Raw genomic sequence first — 21430 nt, forward strand, 5'->3', positions numbered from 1 at the left:
CGAAGCAGCTAACTAGTTAGGCTGTCTATTTTATGTTACCTCGGCCTGTAGTGTGTTGCTAATGGTTAGCACTAAAGTTATAGACCCCTAGAAAGATGTATCCATATCCCTGCTTTGATTGTTAGTGTTTGGCATTAAACTCAACCTCTAACTCTAACCTCCTATTGCCCTCATCACACTACTATTAACTTATGCACCCATACCTCCCCATACTCAGTTCATATTTTCTTGTATATTCTTGTATATTCACCTGGCCCTCGTAACGCCTGGCCCCCGTGCCGGTGGCACGTAAAAGCACCATCCGATCGTGGCACGTAAAAAGCACCATCCGATCGTGGCACGTAAAAAGCACCATCCGTTCGTGGCCGTTTGCCAGCTCCGTCTGGCACCTGTGCCAGTGGCACGTGAAAAGCACCCACTACACTCACGGAGTGGTTGGCGTTAGGAAGGGCATCCAGCCATAGAAACACTGCCAGATCAGACTGGAGTGGTGCAGCCTTCTGGCTTCCCAGACCCCTGTTGAACCGTCCAACCCATGCTAGCATGGAAAGCGGACGCTAAATGATGATGATGATGATTCACCTTGTGGTACCCTGAGAGTACAATCTGACACCTCATCACCAACATTTTTATCTTCTTTCCACTTACTCCCACCTATTCATATATAATATGAGGTTGTAGTAGGGCATATTTACCTGCCCCTCTATCATACTTTAGCATCTCAACACCTGGTATAAAACAACCTCACCTCCACTACCACTCCACTAAGTTGAGGGGGATTTTTTCCTCTTTTTCTTTGTCTTGCAATTGCAAGACAAAGAAAACTCACTAGTGCTGCTGTCATGGAAAAAAGCACTTTGTACACTCTGTAAAGCAACTGGCAATAGGGAAGGCATCCAGCCATAGAAACCATGGAGCTCAACACAGGCCTCCAGCTTATCAGATCCTCTCAAAAATCCAACCTTTGCCAACATCGAAAATGGATGTTAAATGATAATGATGGCGACAATAGTGATGATGATGATGACAATGATTAATTGATTTGTTTTCTAAAATCATTAAAGCGCATCTTTCTAAACACATTTGTGGAGGTTTTATTTCACAGAAGTAATCACTCTATAATGTCATTATGTAATAATGCATAGTTTTTAAATGAGTTTCTGAAATGTTATTTAAATCTAAGTGATTGGTTAGAACATAGCATATGAATTTTGAGTCAGTTTTGCCCTCAGAGCTTACTCACAAGTAAAGGTAGTCAAAAGCTATTTTGCTTTTTCAAGTAACAGAATAAATATTTTAAATCAAGCAGTTTCAGTTTGTAAATTTTATCATGTGCTGGATTAAAACCATATTTATCACAAATTGTTATTCAAGTTATAATTAATATAGTTATTTATAATTTACTTCTCATTAATAGATCCATGTGGTTTTCATTTCAGGAACTTCTATCAAGAAGGTGCTGTTATGTTGTCTGATGATGCAAAAATGCTGTGTGATACCTTACTTGGAATGAATGCCATTGACTTCAGGTTTGTTGATCTAACCATTACAAAAACAATTGTCTCAATAAATCAATATATTTTCTCAGAAATTAGACATGAAGTATTGACCTCTGGAAATTGTATATAAAATCATGTATAAACTATATGTCTTTTTCTCTTCAATAAAAAGTATTTGGAAGTTCATTGAATTATATTCATAGTCTTGTAAATAAAATAGGTTGTTTGTATAAAAGAAATGAAGAAATAAAAGATAGGATTTACATACAATGCATGTGTGTGTGTCTGTGTTAGGTCCTCTTTTCAGTTGTCACTGATTGAAGTCTTAAGTTTGAAATTTCTTCCTCCCACTGTTACCTGACATCTGATATTGTAAAATACTCAAAGTATTATTTTTCAATCCATTTTTCTTTAAAATTTCTTTAAAACTGTGACTGTGTAAATTATGCTGGCTCTGATGTAAATAACAAACCTTTGTACAATCACTTGAAACTATTCTAACTGTATTGATATGGTGTTGTGTGAATTGTGTTACTTGACAAAGCTATTTCGTATTTTATTGATGGTTATTGTAGTACACTGTGTTGGTATAGTTCTTGCATAGCTGTGTGGTTGAGAAATTCACATTCCAACTGTGTAGTTTCAGGTTCAGTCCTATTGCTCAATACCTTACACAAGTGACATTTACTATAGCCTTTGGCCAGCTAATGCCTTGTGAGTGAATTTGGTAGACAGAAACTGAAAGACCATGTTGTATGTGTGTGTGTATGTATGTGTGTATGATTACATCTTCAATCACTTGTACAAAAGTATAGCAAACAGTGTTGTCAAATTTTTTCTCTCAACAAATCATCTTGGCAGTTTATGCCTTCAAAACTCTGTGGAATAAGTGAGTCCTTACTAAAAAAAAAAAACCCAGGTAAGAGTTGTAATCAGGATGGGAATCAGGTTGTAAAACATTGCCTCAAATAACATATTCGTTCAATCCATACAAGCATGGAAAAATGAAGGTAAAATGGTTAATAATACATATCAGCTGTATAATTAAGAATTTTACTTCAAAACTATTACTCTTTTACTTGTTTCACTCATTTGACTGCAGCCATGCTGGAGCACTGCCTTTAATCGAGCAACTCGACCCCGGGACTTATTCATTTTGTAAGCCCAGTACTTATTCTATCGGTCTGTTTTGCCGAACTGCTAAGTGACGGGGACGTAAACACACACCAGCATCGGTTGTCAAGCAATGCTAGAGGGACAAACACAGACACACAAACACACACACATACATATATATATATGTACATATATACGACAGGCTTCTTTCAGTTTCCGTCTACCAAATCCACTCACAAGGCTTTGGTTGGCCTGAGGGTATAGTAGAAGACACTTGCCCAAGGTACCACGCAGTGGAACTGAACCCGGAACCATGTGGTTTGTAAGCAAGCTACTTACCACACAGCCACTCCTGCGCCTATGTTCCTTTTTTTTTAAATATGCAACAAGTTAGGTAAATATTGCTTAGTTTTACCATGGGTTTTATGTTCTGAGTTCATATTCTGCCGGGATCAACTTTGCATTCCCTCCTTTCAGGGTCGATAAAATGTGCACTAGTTGAGCACTGGGGTTGAAGTAATTGACTAGTACCTTCCCACCAATATTTTAAGCCTTGTACCTATAACAGAATGAACTATGTGAAAGCCCATTATACACACATATATTTAAAGTGTTTGTGTATACTGGTGTAAACCAGTGTACCAAGTTACATCCCTTACATGAAAAGGTAGCATAACTAGTTGATAAATGGACATCAATAAAATAAATCAATTGCAGCGTGGAAGGTGTTTGTAAGCCATTTAAGAAACACACAAAAGCCGTTGGATTCACTTCAACATTTAAGTTTAATTTGTCAAAATATTTTTGTCGCTAAAATCCGCGACCTGTTCACTGACGAAAATCCGTGATGCAGCATGGATTTTTGTCAGTGAACAGGTCGCGGATTTTAGTGATGAAAATATTTTGACAAATTAAATTTAAATGTTGAAGTGAATCTAATGGTTTTGTGTGTTTCTTAAATGGCTTACAAACACCTTCCATGCTGCAATTGTTTTCGTTCCAGCACACGATCTCAGATCAAATCACTTGCTATGCGAGTACATCTCCTTAATAAAATAAATGTCAGACTGAAACAGTACTGTGGTCAACACAGTTGTCTTTCTAGACAATCCTTGAAGGCAATAAGGCTCTTCAATGGCTGTAGTCCAATGACTGAATCCATCAAGAAAAAAAAAAAAACGTTTACACATGTAAACAGGTTTTGATCAGATTTTTTTTTGTTTTTATATTTTCAATGGTCATTGTTTCACTTCTGTAGTTTTTCTATTCACAGTTTTATTAACAATAGCATGCAATAACAATAATGTATATAATTATTTTTTTGTTTTTAATATTTTTGGTTCACTGTACAATGCTTATTTTTTTCAAGTTGAATTTGCACCTAAAATTAAATCCTCAAATCACACTGACTTTCCCATAATGACAAAGAAAATCCAATTTGTTGTGAAGGGAGACAAAATTATTTCTTAATCATTGGTGTAATTTTTTAAAAGTTGTGTGAACCTAAACAATGCCATACACTTAGATTTTTTTTTTTTTTATCTCTTTTTTTACTTGTTTCAGTCATTTGACTGCGGCCATGCTAGAGCACCGCTTTTAGTCGAGCAAATCGACCCCGGGACTTATTCTTTGTAAGCCCAGTACTTATTCTATCGGTTTCTTTTGCCGAACTGCTAAGTGACGGGGACGTAAACACACCAGCATCGGTTGTCAAGCAATGCTAGGGGGACAAACACACACATACACACACACATATATAAACATATATACGACAGGCTTCTTTCAGTTTCCGTCTACCAAATCCACTCACAAGGCATTGGTCGGCCCGGGGCTATAGCAGAAGACACTTGCCGAAGATGCCATGCAGTGGGACTGAACCCGGAACCATGTGGTCGGCTAGCAAGCTACTTACCACACAGCCACTCCTGCTAGTAATACAAAATTTGATGCAATGTGTGTGTGTATGTGTGTTCAGAAACCATTAAAAAGAAAAGATAAGAAAGAGTAAGTGAGGGCTTCAAGAAATCTTGAGAAAGTGAGTGAAAAACTTTGCTAAAGAGAGGGGCTGATACATGCTATTATGAAATTATATTTTCAGGTAATTCTTGAAAAGAGCTCACACATATAAAAACGTGTTTTTTTTTTGTCTTTGTTTTTTTCAGCTTTTGTTTGAAAGGAGAGAACATTGAATTACTTGGCCCAATTGCTGTTGACTACACTCCATATTTACAATATTTTTCTAGGTAAAACTTTTATCTCCGTTTTGCTTTTCTTGTTAATGTTTTTTAACAATACACGAAATACCATTTATCTTATTACTAGTTGTGTAACCCACCTTCACATTTATCTAGAAAAAAATATAGCAAAACCTTAATGTTTGAATTTAGGGACTGTTCTAGAAAGGAAATTTTACAGGGTTAAGTCAAAATTAGGAATAATTTCGCTTCTACAGCATTAGTTGATTTACAATTCCTTTAATCATAAATTCTTGCAAGCTAACCAACCAACAATAAATTAACATCCATTTGTGTTTGTGTGATAGTCATCATTATTATCTTCATCATCATCATCACCATTTCATACCACAAGTCTATGGTTGTCGGAGCACTGCATCCTTCAAGACTTCCATGCTTCCTGAGATTCGCCAACACTACACTTGATTTTCTCCCCTCCATACACACACAAGCATGTTCACTTTCCAGACATTTCTACATTACTGCATGTACTTTATATGCACTTTCTGACAAGTTGTGGTGCACCTGAGCACTGTATACAATAATTTCATTATTATTATTATTATTATGGTCTTGGCAGATCATTATGGTTCACATCAGTCCTTATTTGAAGTTACCAATGGATTAGGGGCCACATCTTTCTCACACATTCCATCTTTAGTGTGGTTTCTATGTCTAGATTCTCTTCCTCTTACCAGTCCCTTTACAGTGACTACTTACAGAGTAATCCAAATCTAAAGATACCTTTTTGCCCCATGTTATCTCTGTTCCTTCAACAGCACCAGAGCAGATGTTTTACACCACCAGCAAGACTAAAGAGAATCCCCTCATATTGTCTCTCTTAATTCATCCCTTTCTCACACAACTGGGTGAGAAGAGAACCAGAGTAAGAAAGTGACAGAAAAGTAAAAGAAAAAAAACCAGAGTGATAAGAGCAAGAGGTTGATAGAAGATGAAAGAGAAAGAGAGATACAAACAGCTACATGATGGTTGTTGATTAGGAGGTTGGATTGAAGCCACACGAATGAGAGAATTAGGAAAAAGAATGAGAGAGAGAAAGAAACCAGTGACACAGTGTGGGATGTGCTGGGTGTGTGAACTACATGGGGCAGCTATTTTACAGACATGTGTTTGCTGTTGTCAAGGGTATGTTATGTTTAAGGAAGGGGACAACCAACATGGCTGCTGTATAGAGTGGCTAAAACCCATGCTATGCCACTGAGAGGAATAAGAAAAAAAAAAACTGAGTGATAGGAACAATATGATGGAACAGAGTTACATGACGATTATTGGTAAGGAGTGGTATGATGAAGAAAGAAGAGAAATGGAAGCAGGAGTACTGAAACACAGAGAGGGTGGTGTGGTAAGGATGGTGGCGAGCTGGCAGAAACGTTAGCATGCCGGGCGAAATGCATAGCCGTATTTCGTCTGCCGTTACATTGTGAGTTCAAATTCCGCCGAGGTTGACTTTGCCTTTCATCCTTTTGGAGTCGATTAAATAAGTACCAGTTACGCACTGGAGTCGATATAATCGACTTAATCTGTGTGTCTCCCCTTGTTTGTCCTCTCTGTGTTTAGCCCCTTGTGGGTAGTAAAGAAATAGGTATTTTGTTAGCCCTTTTCATCTTTACTTTAATATCTGCTGAAGTGTTAGAGTGTCAGACAAAATGATGTCCTCTGTTCAAATTCTACTGAAAATCATTTTACCATTCAGCCTTCCAGGGTCCATAAAATAAGTACCAATTAAGTATTGGGTCTGGGTTAATTGACTAATTTGTGGTCTTGTGCCAGTGTCAAAAATTGATATTTACTGTATTTTTTTCTTTCTCTTTTTGTAGTTCAGAGAGTATTGAAGCAGACTTAAGGGACTTCACTAATTCTAATAGTAGTAGCAGTCTTTTGAATGCTGAAAACTTGAATGAAGATTCATGGCGAATGAAATACTATAAGCTGGAAGCTAACTACAAGATAATCCATGAACAGAAGGTAAATATTTTGATATATAATTGATGATAAAGAAATCATGAAATAGAAACTAATGTTCTTCTGAAAGGCATAACTCAAATATAAGACAGAGGAGACTGCGGTTAGCTGGACATGCTCACCATCATTCAGAGTTGATACTGCACTCTATGCTCCTGTGGGGCCCCTACATGAACATACTAGAAGAGGGAGACTGAAGATGACATATGTTGATGCCCCAAGGACAGACACTGGTCTCTGGGAGACACAGGATATGGCAGCAATGATGAGGGACAAAGACCACTTTGGATCTTGGTAATTTTACCTGCCATAGATAGATATAGTAAACAAAAATGAATGTATAGTTGAAAACATCACTGCACACATTTCACTAGCATGGTTTAATTCATGGTAAAATACTTGGGAGAATATCATCTGATGAGATGGCAAGTATGTAAAAATATGAATTTACATAATGTTAACCTATTATGTAATGAACTTGTATTTGAATCAAACCATGCTACTGAAATGCATGTAGTGATGTTTTAAACTGTACATTCGATTTTGTTTACTAAATTTTGCACTATGTAATATGTATCAATTATCCTTTGCAAGATACTTGGGACCAGTGAACACCTGTCTAACTCTGTATGGACTGCTAAATTGACCTGTTGAATTATCTGGAATTTTTCTGAGTAACCTGCTTTGCCAAAATGATGCAGGTGCCTCCTAGTTACCTGATCTGCCTTGATCTACTTGATCCTGTTTGTTTAATATATATATTTGTTAGCCTCAGGGAAGTGAGGTTAGAAGAGAGAATAAAGAGAATAAACAAGAAGTATTAGAGGTTATTGGTTGTAGAATCTAGATTCATGCTCCAAGTTTCTGGTTTCAATTTCTGCCAGGTCTAATTTTGTCTTTTGTTACTCTCTATCAAAAAAGCTTAGTAACTTTGACAAAAAAGAAAAGTCAATTGTAATTTCAAACTATATTAGTTTATTAACTGAGATTACAAAAATTTAAAACCAATGAAGATAGAGTTGTTTTTTATCCACATTTTATTGTTCTTTGCAGGGATACTTTGAAGAACTTGTTCGGTTAAGAGAGGACCAACTTCATGAAATTCATAAGCAGTATGAAAAGCATGTTGAGACGCTACGGTCTATGGAATCGGATGGAATTCGAGAAAGATGTCAACTGGAATCTGTGATAATAGAGTTACAAGGACAATTGTACGCATATAAGATTATATTTTCATAAATTTATGAATCTACTTTGAAATCTTTTTCTGTTTCACATCCATTATTTTTTATGCCTGCAAAGTTGGGAAATTTAGACATCAGCATTTTGTGCAGAGTGATTTTATGATACATAGACATACTTCAACTTCCTAACCATCAAGTAGAGGTAGTACCTAATATTAACTTGGTAGCCGAAAATAGGCTTTACCAAGGATCACAATACATCATCATCATCATCGTTTAACGTCCGCTTTCCATGCTAGCATGGGTTGGACAGTTCAACTGGGGTCTGGCAAGCTCGAAGGCTGCACCAGGCCAGTCAGATCTGGCAGTGTTTCTACAGCTGGATGCCCTTCCTAACGCCAACCACTCCGAGAGTGTAGTGGGTGATTTTATGTGCCACCGACACAGGTGCCAGGCGAGGCTGGCGAACGGCCACGCTCGGATGGTGTTTGTTACGTGCCCTCAGCACAGAGGCCAGTCGATGCGGTACTGGCTATGGCTATAGTAATAATGCTGGCACTCATGGCCAAGAGTTTAGGGTTAAATATCTGTAGGAAATTTTATTTCTTGATGATCTAAGTTTCATTACAGAATCTATAAAAGAATATCTACAGAAAAGGTTTAAAAGTTGATCAGTGCTATCTTCAAAATTGTTAATCAATTGGAAGCAAGTCAGAAGGAACTTAATGCTGTTTATCTAGTGCAGTGGTTCCTAAACTTTTTTCTACTCATGGCACACCTTTCAAGAAGTCAAAATATTTTGGCTTTCTTTGTACATAAATTCTAAAATTTATTCAGATGGGGTTTTATATATATTAACTAAGTATAAACTATAAAGTAATATATAGATAATTAAAAATACAGAAAATTTGCATGTACTTACTCTTTATTCAATATATGAAGTGAAGTTATCAATAAGAAACATGCGCTTGACAGTTTTGGGAAATATTTTCAATATTAGGGCATATTTCAGAAAGACAAACCCTCATTTCTTCTTTGATGCAACAGAGCCTCTCTCATGTTTTGGATTTGATGTTATTGAAGGCTGAAAATCCCAACTCATATAAATACGATGTGGAAAACTGCATCATCATCATCATCATCATCATCATCATCATTTAACGTCCGCTTTCCATGCTGGCATGGGTTGGACGGTTCGACTGGGGTCTGGGAAGCCAGAAGGCTGCACCAGGCCCAGTCTGATCTGGCAGTGTTTCTACAGCTGGATGCCCTTCCTAATGCCAACCACTCCATGAGTGTAGTGGGTGCTTTTTTCATGCCACCGGCACAGGTGCCAGACGAGGCTGGCAAACGGCCACGATCGGATGGTGCTTTTTACGCGCCACCAGCATGGGGACCAGACGAGGCTGGCAACGGCCATGGTCGGATGGTGCTTTTTACGTACCACAGGCACGGAGGCCAGTCGGGCGGCGCTGGCTACGGCCACGTTTGGATGGTTCTCTTACGTGCCACCGGCACTGGTATCACAGCTACAAATTCCATTGATGTTGATAGATTATGATTTTGATAAAGCTTTTTTTGCTACTGAGGAGTTTTCTTCCATAACAGCAATTCAAAATGTATCAGTAGTTAACTCACCATTCTTGATCATTGGATATAGATGCCAATTCCTCTTCTTCACATATTTTCAGACCAATATTAGAATGGAATTTTTATGAAAAGATTTAAAACTCAATCATACTCTTCTGTGTTCAATGACAAAAAAGAAAAATTTTTTTTTTCTTCCAGATTTGTCAGATGTTCAAATGCAATAGGAGTCATTTCTTTTATGCATTAAGGGAAACATTTTGAAGTTATCACTTTCAGCTCTATTATTCCAAATTATAACTTTATTTTTATATGAAACCAGCTTGTTTGTTGAAGTGAGAATGTTTTTATCTCTACCTTGTATACTTGTGTTGACGCTATTAAGTTGTGCAAATATCTCTGTTAAATATTCCAGCTTGGAAATCCAAAATTCACTTTGTAGATATTCCAAGAAGCCTTCATGTTTTTCTTCTTTAAAAAATGCATGCAATTCCTTCTGGAATTCATGTATGCAACGTAGCACCTTACATTTTGAGAGCCATCTGACTTTTGTGTGTAAAAGTAAGCGCTTGTGCTGGGAGTCCATATCAATACAAATTTGTTCAAATAAGCAACATTTCAATGGACTACTTTTAATATGATTAACCATTTCAACAACTTGGTTTAATAATTGCTTTAACTCAACTGGTATTGTTTTTGAAACTAGTACCTCCCTATGTAGGAAGCAATGAATACATATAACATTAGGATTTTGCTGTTGTACAAGGGATACAAAACCTTTAATAGAGCCTACCATAGATGGTGCTCTATCAGTATATATCCCAATGTAGAATTCCAGGATAAATTCAATTTTTCAAGGTTGGCAGATAAAATGATAAAAATACCTTTTGTAGTGAGTGGCATTTCTTCACAAAAAGAGAACTGATTTATGATTTGTTTACCATCAATAAAGTGAATAAATGTAAGTAATTGTGCTTTGTTGCTAATATCAGTTGATTTGTCAACCTGTAGAGCAAATTCTGAGTTCTGAAGTTTGTTCTCTACATTTTCCTCTATATCGGGAGATAAATCCATAATTCTCCTATGGATTGTATTATTTGAGAGCAGACTCTTGCTTATTTCTTGCTTGGCTTCATCACCTACCATGGTTTTAACCATCTTTCTACAAGCAGGTAAAATAATTGACTTGGCTAAAGTATGCAATTTCGTTTGTAGTGCAATAATTTTGTCTATCTCAATAAACTCGACTTGAGCCTTTTCAGATGCATTCATCCTTTTTCCAAGATAGTTTCTTTGTTTAGATTGCTGTTCTAGTAGTCTTTGAAAATAATTCAGATCTTTACATTGAAGATGCGAATGTTTAGTTGTAAAATGTCTTTTCAATTTGCTGGGCAACATTCCTTTATTAGACATCTTTTCACCACAAACAACATACAGTAGAAGAGGTTGATCTTCATTGCCAGTCCAATGAAACCCCAACTTTAAATAGCTATTGCAATATTAACGATTGGGTTGAACTTTTGCATTATTATAACTACGCTTAGTTGCTTTTAACGAACAAACGTTCACTTTCAGATTCATAATTGTCATGGTTATGTTTCCTCTTAATAAATTTTTCTATTTTATGGGTAATTTAGTCTGTTAACCCTTTCATTACTGTATTTCTATTGAGATGTTCTGTGTTTCTTTCAATCATTTTAAATATAACAAAGAATTTAGTAAAATAACTTAGTCATCTTTAAGCTAGTGTTAGAATCATAAATTGTGACTAAGGTTTGGGGGAAGATTTTAATTCAAAACTTATGAAAACAAGATATTTTACCACAGAGCCAGAGCTGGTTTTGACCGGGTTAGTAACAAAAGAGTTAATATGAATTGTCTCAGACAAAGAGCACAGATTACTAACAGAATCAAACTGAGACTGAGACAAGTGACCAGGGAGCTGTGAAAAGTGGCAGTGTCATATATTATCGGACTCTTTTGAGAAGTCTTTCAAAATTAATTGAAAAGATGAAAATTCTTGCCACTATATAAATGAAAAAAATTGAAACACAGCCCCAATGCATGAGGACATATTAAAAGATTTAGTTCAATGTCATGTATTAATGATGTTCAATAGTTTATTTTTCATATTTATTATTGAAATGAAAACTGCTGAAGCTACAACTGAAATAAACTGAAACATATGTGCCACCTGTGCAAGTGGCACATAAAAAGCACCATTTGAGCATGGCCATTGCCAGTACCGCCTGACTGGCCCTCGTGCCGGTGGCATGTAAAAGCACCCACTACACTCTCGGAGTGGTTGGCGTCAGGAAGGGCATCCAGCTGTAGAAACTCTGCCAGATCAGATTGGAGTCTGGTGCAGCCATCTGGTTCGCCAGACCTCAGTCAAATCGTCCAACCCATGCTAGCATGGAAAGCGGACGTTACACGATGATGATAGTGGTGTACCAATTTCTAGGATAGTTTGATGCTAATTTAGTTCTTATCCTTATGAAATTTCAAATTCAAAATTGAATAACATTGTCATACCATAATTAGCCTAAATAAATTGAATGACACAACCACCTCTCATTCTTAGTTTAGTTTAGTATTTATTTTTTTGGTGGAGGCGCAATGGCCCAGTGGTTAGGGCAGCGGACTCGCGGTCATAGGATCGCGGTTTCGATTCCCAGACTGGGCATTGTGAGTGTTTATTGAGCAAAAACACCTAAAAGCTCCACGAGGCTCCGACAGGGGATGGTGGTGATCCCTGCTGTACTCTTTCACCACAACTTTCTCTCACTCTTACTTCCTGTTTCTGTTGTACCTGTATTTCAAGGGGCTGGCCTTGTCAATCTCTGTGTCACGCTGAATATCCCCGAGAACTACGTTAAGAGTACACGTGTCTGTGAAGTGCTCAGCCACTTACACGTTAATTTCACGAGCAGGCTGTTCTGTTGATTCGGATCAACTGGAACCCTCATCGTCGTAACCGACGAAGTGCTTCCCTCCATTTAGTTTTTTGACACTTTGACATTTATATATGAACTTTTTAGTGCATTTCAGTGTGTATTTTTCATATTTTGAAATATAATCTTACTTTTTCGAGGTGCACCTAATTACATCTTGCGGTGCACGGTTTGGGAACCACTGATCTAGTGTATGCAATGTCAGACTGACAATTGACCAGTTTAGTTCAGTTTCTTCTGATGCACTGGACACAGCTAATGGAATGGGACCCATGGACTATTTAAATAATTAATTGGAAATAGATCATTTCTTCTACTCAAATGCTGTATCTAGTGATACATCATCTGGGGTAGAAAGGGCTCCTTAGCCGTAGTGAAGGCAATCTATCTAGGGAGATAACCTTACAATAAATCACTCGGTCCGTAGCTTAGAAATACTGGGCTGACGTCCAGCGGGAACAGCTTTGTTTCATGGAGGAGGAAAGATCTTCTTTAGTACTTGGTTGTACAATGCTTTCCAATGTGTGTAGTAGTGGCGCGCGCACACATTATTAGCCATTTGAAAAGACTATGAAAGTCTCGATCACGGTCGAACAATGATGAGGATGCTTCTAGTGAAAGTACTCTGGGTAAGACTGAAGGGAAAGAAGCGTAATTTATGATGCTATATGATAGTAAAACATGGGCAATGAGCCTGCAAGATTTGCTGTAAGTGGAGTGGAATGAACTTAGTACAATCTCGGGGCCATAGAATATTAATTCATAAGAAAGGCTGAGCACAGGTGAGTTTAGAAGGGTAGCTAGGTACCTAAGACAATGGTCAATTAATGCAGGAAGAGCAATTATGTTTCTTTGAACATATATGTAAATAATGGAGTGGCTGCGTGGTAAGAAGCTTGCTTCCCAACTACATGGTTCCAGGTTCAGTCCCACTGCATGGCACCTTCTACTAAAGCCTCAGGCCAATCAAAGCCTTGTGAGTGGATTTGGTAGATGGAAACTGAAAGAAACCCACCGTATATATATATATATATATATATATATATATATATATACACACATATATATGTATGTATTTATATAATTTAGAGAAAAACCTCTATTAAACAATTCAATAAAGAAAGATGTTATTCACATCATATAGAAAACATGTACTATAAAAAAAAACTTATTCTAAAAATCAATAAAGTACAATAAATAGTAAATAGTAGTAAAAAGACTACGCACGTTACATGGCTATATTTTCAAATAGATAATAATAAAATCCGATTTCAAATTAAATCAAACTATATATATATACAACTAGCAATTTGGGGGAAGTCAGTTGCATCGCCCCCCTCCCTCCCGCCTACTCAACTGATTCGTATTTTATCATCCCCAAAAGGATGAAAGGCAAAGTCCACTTCAGTGGAATTTGAACTCAGAATGTAAAGACAGATGAACTTCTGCTAAGCATTTTGCCTGGCATGCTAACAGTTATACTAGCTTGCCACCTTCCTGAGAGGAATTATTGGGATTAATGTATCTAGGAGGGGATTATGTAAGACTAAGATGAATAAGCAGATGATATATTACAAACACATTAACTCTTACTACAGCAGTAAGAGGACTAAAATCCTGATACTAACCACTCATAAAATGGAAGAAATTAGTTTACCTTGAAGAAGAGGAGAGTTTGAGATTTTAAAACATGAGATCTTTCTTCTTCCTCATAGTAAACTAATCTGTTCTATTTTGTAAACTGTATTTACTTCTTAGGAAGTGTTTTAATTACATGTAACTAGTTATCTTATATTCATCATCATCATCGTTTAACGTCCGCTTTCCATGCTAGCATGGGTTGGACGGTTCAACTGAGGTCTGGGAAGCCAGGAGGCTGCACCAGGCCCAGTCTGATCTGGCAGTGTTTCTACAGCTGGATGCCCTTCCTAACGCCAACCACTCCATGAGTGTAGTGGGTGCTTTTTATGTGCCACCGACACAGGTGCCAGACGAGGCTGGCAAACGGCCACAATCGGATGGTGCTTTTTACGTGCCACCGACACAGGTGCCAGACAAGGCTGGCGAGCGGCCACGCTCGGATGGTGCTTTTTATGTGCCACCGACACAGGCGAACGGCCACGCTCGGATGGTGTTTTTTATGTGCCACCGACACAGGTGCCAGACGAGGCTGGCGAACCGCCACGCTCGGATGGTGTTTTTTTTATTAAATCTTACATTTGTTTCAGTTAGAACTATTATTCTGTTATTAAAATGTTTAAATGCTTTTGTTATGTTTACTCTTTAAAGTATCCAAAAGATAGGTTGGACCTCAAATATTGTTAGATCTAAATTTATTTCACAAGTTTGCTTTTACATGTTCTGTTTACTGGTTTATTCAGTATCATCAAATTTACGCCTATCACTTGGTAAGGCAAATGCAGTGTTAGAAGTCGGGGGTTTTGCTAATATACATTGCTTCGTGGCTAGCAGTTTGTTGTTGAATAAAATCTCTAGAATGTTGCTTCAGTCAATATCATAATGATGAAATGTTACAATCCTTGTTATTTATTTTCTTTCAGGAGTGCTATGAAAGATTATAGCCATTCACTTCAACAAGAATTACTTTTTTTGATGTCACGTCAACAAATGATGCCACTGTCTTCAGCTATGGAACCTATTTCAACCCAGAAAGAACATTGTTCAGAATTGGATAATGACCCGTGAGAAAAAAAAAAAAACTTTGATTTCTTATTCTTCTCTTTTCCTCATTAATTAATCTGTAGCTTTATTTAGTTATGTATTTATATATATTTTTTTTCATCTTCAGTTTTATGTTAAGCTTCACAATCTCTGACAATTTCTCTTTGTAACCTCTCTCTCTCTCTCTCTCTCTCTCTCTCTCTCTCTCTCTCTCTTTCATAAATCCACATATACATATAACATTGCCTATGCTGCATCTTAACCCTTTAGTGTTCACATTATTCTGCTAAAATTAATGCTTTTTCATCCACTTTGTTTTGAACTAATCATTCATTATCTTGTAGCTATGAGATTTTGATGAGGTAGCTGTTAATTTTTAAAACGATATTGTAGGGTTGGTGTAAGAGACCAGATATGGCCAGTTTGAACATAAAACAAGCAGAATACTTTTGGCCGAATATGGCCGGTTTAAATGCTAAAGGGTTAAAGACTAGGCTTCTTCTTCAGGGTTAGAAAATATTTCATCTCTGATCATTTGCTCAAACACAATCCCCATTGGAGTATTAACTTTATGTCTGTGACATTGCCAACTGTTACATGGGCAATTATCCTGAAACACATTCAGCTGATTGGCAAAGATTAACTTACCAATATCCTACAAACTGCATCACAAAAAACATTTTTTAATACTATTACTACTACATTCTCTTTTCCTTTCAACTAACAAAGCCACATATCACCTTTGCCCCAAGCTACCTGATAAACTCACCTCTGCCTCTTTTGTCATTCCTAGTGTCTCACTCATCAATTCTCATATTAAACACTTTAGTCAATCATTCTTCTATAGAGCTCAATCTTCTGGAATTTCTTTCCTGTCTGAGTTTCCTGTGCAAGCATCAATTTTTACAAGTTCAAACATATCAACTGCACTTCATTCTTGTTAATCTGAAAGAACCTGCAAAGGTGATTGACACTGCTCTTCTTCTTGGATTGACTAATAAAAACCTTACAGTTGTTATCAGTTGTACATTTAATAATTTACATAAAAGACCTGCCAAATACATGATTATGCATTTGCCTAATACATATATTCTATGAATGGATATTTAGTCAAATTATCGCATTCACATATCAGCTAATTATGCACACTCCTTTATCTAGGTGAGCCACACAACAGGTTTTCAGGCAGATTATTAGATTTCTGATGAAAGAACTCCTGTTTCATATCCACTTACCAGCTGTGTCTATGGACATAGCTTTTCACCTACAAAAAATTAAGTTATTTGCATACTATTATGTGGTCGGTGCAGTTAAAAATTGGCAATAGCAATGTTGAATAATTAATAATTGTTTCATTAGCTTATATCATTTAGTTCAGATCCAACAGAAAATACTTGTAGAAAGCTTGTTTTAGCCACATTAAGTGGAAACAAAGTCTTCTTGAAGTACCTCTGCCATATAATGAACCAAGTGGGTTAAGGATTACATATTCACTGACTTTGATGTTAATATTTGATATCATATTACCTTAACATATCAATAAGTATGCCCTGTGTGTGTGTATGTAAGTTACCCTTACATTAGTCACATAGGTTTTGTGTTCAAGTAAAACTCAATTCAAGACATTTTAGAGTAGTCAAATGTCATATATATATATATATATATATATATATATATATATATATAGCCCCAGCCCATCCAAAGTGCCTTGGATCACAAGATGGCCTGCTGTGCCTACCTTGGATCGTAAGGCAACCTGCTGTGCTTGAGGAGACCTATTGAGTCAAGTACATCAACATCAAAATAGAAATCAAATGGAAATTGTAGTTGTGATACTTGTGCTGGTAGCACGTAAAAAGCACCATCCAAACGTGGCCGATGCCAGTGCCGCCTTGACTGGCTTCTGTGCCGGTGGCATGTAAAAAGCACCAACCGATCGTGGTCATTGCCAGCCACCCCTGGCACCTGTGCTGGTGGCACGTAAAAAGCACCCACTACATTCTCGGAGTGGTTGGTGTTAGGAAGGGTATCCAGCTGTAGAAACATTGCCAGATCAGACTGGAACCTAGTGCAGCCTTCTGGCGTCCCAGACTCCGGTCGAACTGTCCAACCCATGCTAGCATGAAAAACGGACATTAAACGATGATGATGATGATATATATATTTCAAAGTTTCAAATGTGAAAGTGTTGCTGGGTCAAGTTGTCTATATTACATTATGCGGCTACAGCAAGGCATTAAGTACATTTGAAGTCGTTCTTATTACATTGATTTACGTCGTCAAATAATGTACTAACTTGTTTATTAAAATATTGAAACTATTTCACATTTGAGCTCTAAATATATTATAGTTTCTTTTGTATTTTCCGTTAAGATTTAGTGATATTATCTTTCTATTTATAGCCTTTTATAATATCTCTTAATTCACACGTATTAAATGTGTTGAACATATTTCAAACTCCAGAACAAATTTTGTGCCTTAACTATTCATATTCTGATTTATTTTATTATAGTTCTGATATTTTTTTTCAATCTGCCTTTGTTTTTACAATAATTAGTATAGATGTAACCATGTGATTAAGAAGTTCAGTTTCCAATCACATTCGATGACTGGCATCCATACTAGCGGGGTGCAAAGAGCACCATATGAGCGTGATCGTTGACAGAGCGGCTAACCGGCTTCCGTGCCAGTGGCACATAAAAAGCACCATTCGAGTGTGATCATTACCAGCGTCGCCTTACTGGCACTTCTGCCTGTGCTAGTAGGGTGCCAAGAGCACCATCTGAGCGTGATCGTTGCCAGTGCAGCCAACTGGCTTCCATGCTGGTGGCACGTAAAAGGGCACCATTCAAGCGTGATCGTTACCAACGTCGCCTTACTGGCACCTGTGCTGGTGGCATTTTAAAAAAGATTCGAGTGAGGTCATTGCAAGTACCGCCTGACTGGCCCCCGTGCCAGTGGCACGTAAAAAGCACCCACTACACTCTCGGAGTGGTTGGCATTAGGAAGGGCATCCACCTGTAGAAACTCTACCAAATAAAGATTGGAGCCTGGTGCAGCCGTCTGGTTCGCCAGCCCTCAGTCAAAATCGTCCAACCCATGCTAGTATTGAAAGCAGACGTTAAACGATGATGATGGTTCCAGATTTGATCTCGCTATGCTGTATGTTGTGCCAATGTCCTCTAATATAGTCTCAAGGGTAACTCAAATTGTGTAAGTGAAATTGGCAAATATTAACTGTGAGGAAACCTATTGAATAGATTATACCTGTTTTTGACTGATAGACTTAATATGTCACTCAGCTTAACACCACCACATGGCCCTGGATTCCACTCAAATGCAATCATTTTTCTGGTCTGAAGATAAATTCAGTATCTCCATATGTGCTGCTTCTTATAGCAGTAATCCATAAATCATTGTTTCTTCCCCTCTCATTCTCCCCCACACTCCCTCAAGGCCCCTCTAAAGGTCATTGCTACTGCCTTTCTACCTATAACAAAACCTTCAAAAAAAAAAAAAACCCAACAATTTTTCTCTTATTCTTGCTAATATTATGTTTATGCTGGTTGTTTTATGTCAGCTCAAGGAGCATTGTCATCATAGGAGTTTTGTTTTGTATTTGTTTCTATGCTTTCATACTGTTTTGAAGTGATATGACATCAGTGTACTTAACTGCCATTTATAAGCGTGACCTTGATGATACATGTACAGTGTCAGCTTAGTCTTTCTTTAAATGGAAAAGGCTCACAATGTATATGTCCATAAAGTTCCCACAGCTGTTGTTGCATGCCTTGTCCTTGTTGTTTCCACCTTCATATTGAAACTCTGAAACCTTTGATTTTACAAACTCTGTCAGCCTTTTTTTTCCTTTGTTCTTATTCTTACGAAGGTATAATATGGAGGTGTACTTAAACTATTCTTATTTCTATGTAAAACGATTGCTTAAGTCTTGCCAGTCAGCACTTACTCTATGGAGTCTTCATTAACAGCTGCTTTATGGGCAATTTGAATAAAATGGAGCATGTATTAAATATTTTAAGACATATTTCTGTTAACATAATTGATAACAAAGAAGTTATCAGCAGAGTCTGTATCATTTTAGGAAGCTTATGGCCAGAATAGATTCATAGATAGTTTCTAAGTTGCTGTAGAACCTTCTCATGTTACAAACATCAGCTGATTGTGTATTTCCTTGAGATGTCTCACATACTTCTGCACTAGATCTTTATTGCACACATTGTAGCTCTGAAGGGCTATGTCATCATAAATTTATGTTGTCGATCTAGTCCCTGAATACTGAATACTGTCCATCTCATTGCCATCAAATCCATCTTTATGCTAACATTTAGTAAACTCCAGAAGTTGTGAGAAAAATGTCTACAGCTAGCACTGTGAAAGATCTGTGTATTCTTAACATCATCTCCAAACCATGTACAGATCTGTTTCTTGCACGAATGAGAAAACACGACAGATGTAGAAATTGTACTGACATTTAACTTCTAAGGTATCATGTTGCATTGGAGTTTTCCTTTTGATAGGAGCCCCGGGGCTTGTTTCTTACACATCAGCTTCTTTCATGGTACACAGCAAAGTATAAGCATGGGAGTGTGTGTTTGTCATTTCTGTGGTATCTGAGTTGAACTTTGACAGTCTATCATATGCCTCTTGTTGCATCTTAGCTGCTTCTAAAAGTTTTTATTTATAAGCTATTCTGGAAGATAACATTAGAAATGATGAGACAGAACCTCCTAAAGAGAAATAATAAGAGAAGCTCATTGTTGGTAATATTTCAAAATTTGTATACTTTAAGTTATCTAGCTACAAAAAATAGCTAAGTCAGACCACTGTTATTTAGTCACTCAGTGGAAATATTTTTTTATTCTTAGGTGAGATCCTGTGTAGTGCAAGAGGGGAAAAAATATTTCCTATTTGTGGAACATATGATCATCTTATTGTAGTAACCTATATACTTTAAATATATGGTGTTCAAATACATAGAAACATTAATTAGTTGCTCAGGTGATCAGAAACAGATTCCAGATTCCCTGCATTGATACTCCATAAGGGAAAGCTAATATCAGAAAAGAGAATCCTCTCTGGTAGCTGCATTTTTCCAATTTATGTATAATGAATATCATCTCATCAAAAGTAGCTTTGTTCATAAAAGAAGATTCTTGAGGTCATTCGACATTGTTGTTTGAACCCAGGAAATGCAGGTGTGACATGGTACCACCGTTATTTCATATGAGTCAGATACATGTCTGTGTGTGTATGGAGGGGAGAAAATCAGGTGTTGTGTTGGCGAATCTCAGAAAGCATGGCAGTTTTGAAGGATGTAGTGCTCCGACAACTAACAACTGATGCCGGCAGTTTGTTATTTCTGACATTTTAGTTATATTTATTCATTGATGATCAGTCTTCTTCAGCTTAAATATGATGTATAATGAATGCCTTCATATGTTTCTTAAAACAGGGATGCAACATTCTAGAGCCAACAAAGACTTTAGTTATCTTAGAGAAAAGAATGGTGTAGTAGTGCCTAGGTTAGTCAAATGAAGGACATTATTGCTTGGTAGTAGAAGAATCTACTCAGTCTAACACAATTAGATTAGCTTTAAAAATGAGAAAAGTAGGGAGGAGTGGCTGTGTGGTAAGTAGCTTGTTTACCAACCACATGGTTCCGGGTTCAGTCCCACTGTGTGGCATCTTGGGCAAGTGTCTTCTACTATAGCCTCGGGCCGACCAAAGCCCTGTGAGTGGATTTGGTAGACGGAAACTGAAAGAAACCCATCGTATATATTAATATATTATGAGTGTGTGTGTGTGTCTGTGTTTGTCCCCCTAGCATTGCTTGACAACCGATGCTGGTGTGTTTATGTCCCCGTTACTTAGCGGTTCGGCAAAAATGACCGATAGAATAAGTACTGGGCTTACAAAAGAATAAGTCCCGGTATCGAGTTGCTCGATTAAAAAAGGCGGTGCTCCAGCATGGCCGCAGTCAAATGACTGAAACAAGTAAAAGAGAGAAAAAGAGTAATAGAAAAACGGTTTAAAAAGTAATAAATAAGAAGAATCACTTACACTGGCATTACCATTGGTTACACAGACTTTCCCAAGTATACCTGTTGCCATAACAACAAATCGCAAAGAGCATTTTAAAAATCAATAAATATATTTGGTATTCACTGATT

At 37.2% G+C, this 21430-nt stretch overlaps 1 protein-coding gene across 2 annotated transcripts in view; it reads left to right on the forward strand.

Annotated features, from left to right (window-relative positions):
- Positions 1 to 21430, forward strand: part of LOC115210976 (RUN domain-containing protein 3B) — a 61201-nt gene that overhangs the window by 29833 nt on the left and 9938 nt on the right. The window contains exons 5-9 of one of the 2 annotated variants that reach the window (XM_029779807.2): positions 1440 to 1529; positions 4778 to 4858; positions 6688 to 6835; positions 7886 to 8043; positions 15119 to 15259. In XM_029779807.2, coding sequence (XP_029635667.1) covers positions 1440 to 1529; positions 4778 to 4858; positions 6688 to 6835; positions 7886 to 8043; positions 15119 to 15259 — 618 coding nt within the window. The remainder of the gene's footprint in view (positions 1 to 1439; positions 1530 to 4777; positions 4859 to 6687; positions 6836 to 7885; positions 8044 to 15118; positions 15260 to 21430) is intronic. The other variant, XM_029779808.2, reaches the window with a different exon arrangement.

Source organism: Octopus sinensis, linkage group LG4 (genome assembly GCF_006345805.1).
Source record: "Octopus sinensis linkage group LG4, ASM634580v1, whole genome shotgun sequence".
In the NCBI taxonomy this organism is placed as follows: Eukaryota; Metazoa; Mollusca; class Cephalopoda; order Octopoda; family Octopodidae; genus Octopus; species Octopus sinensis.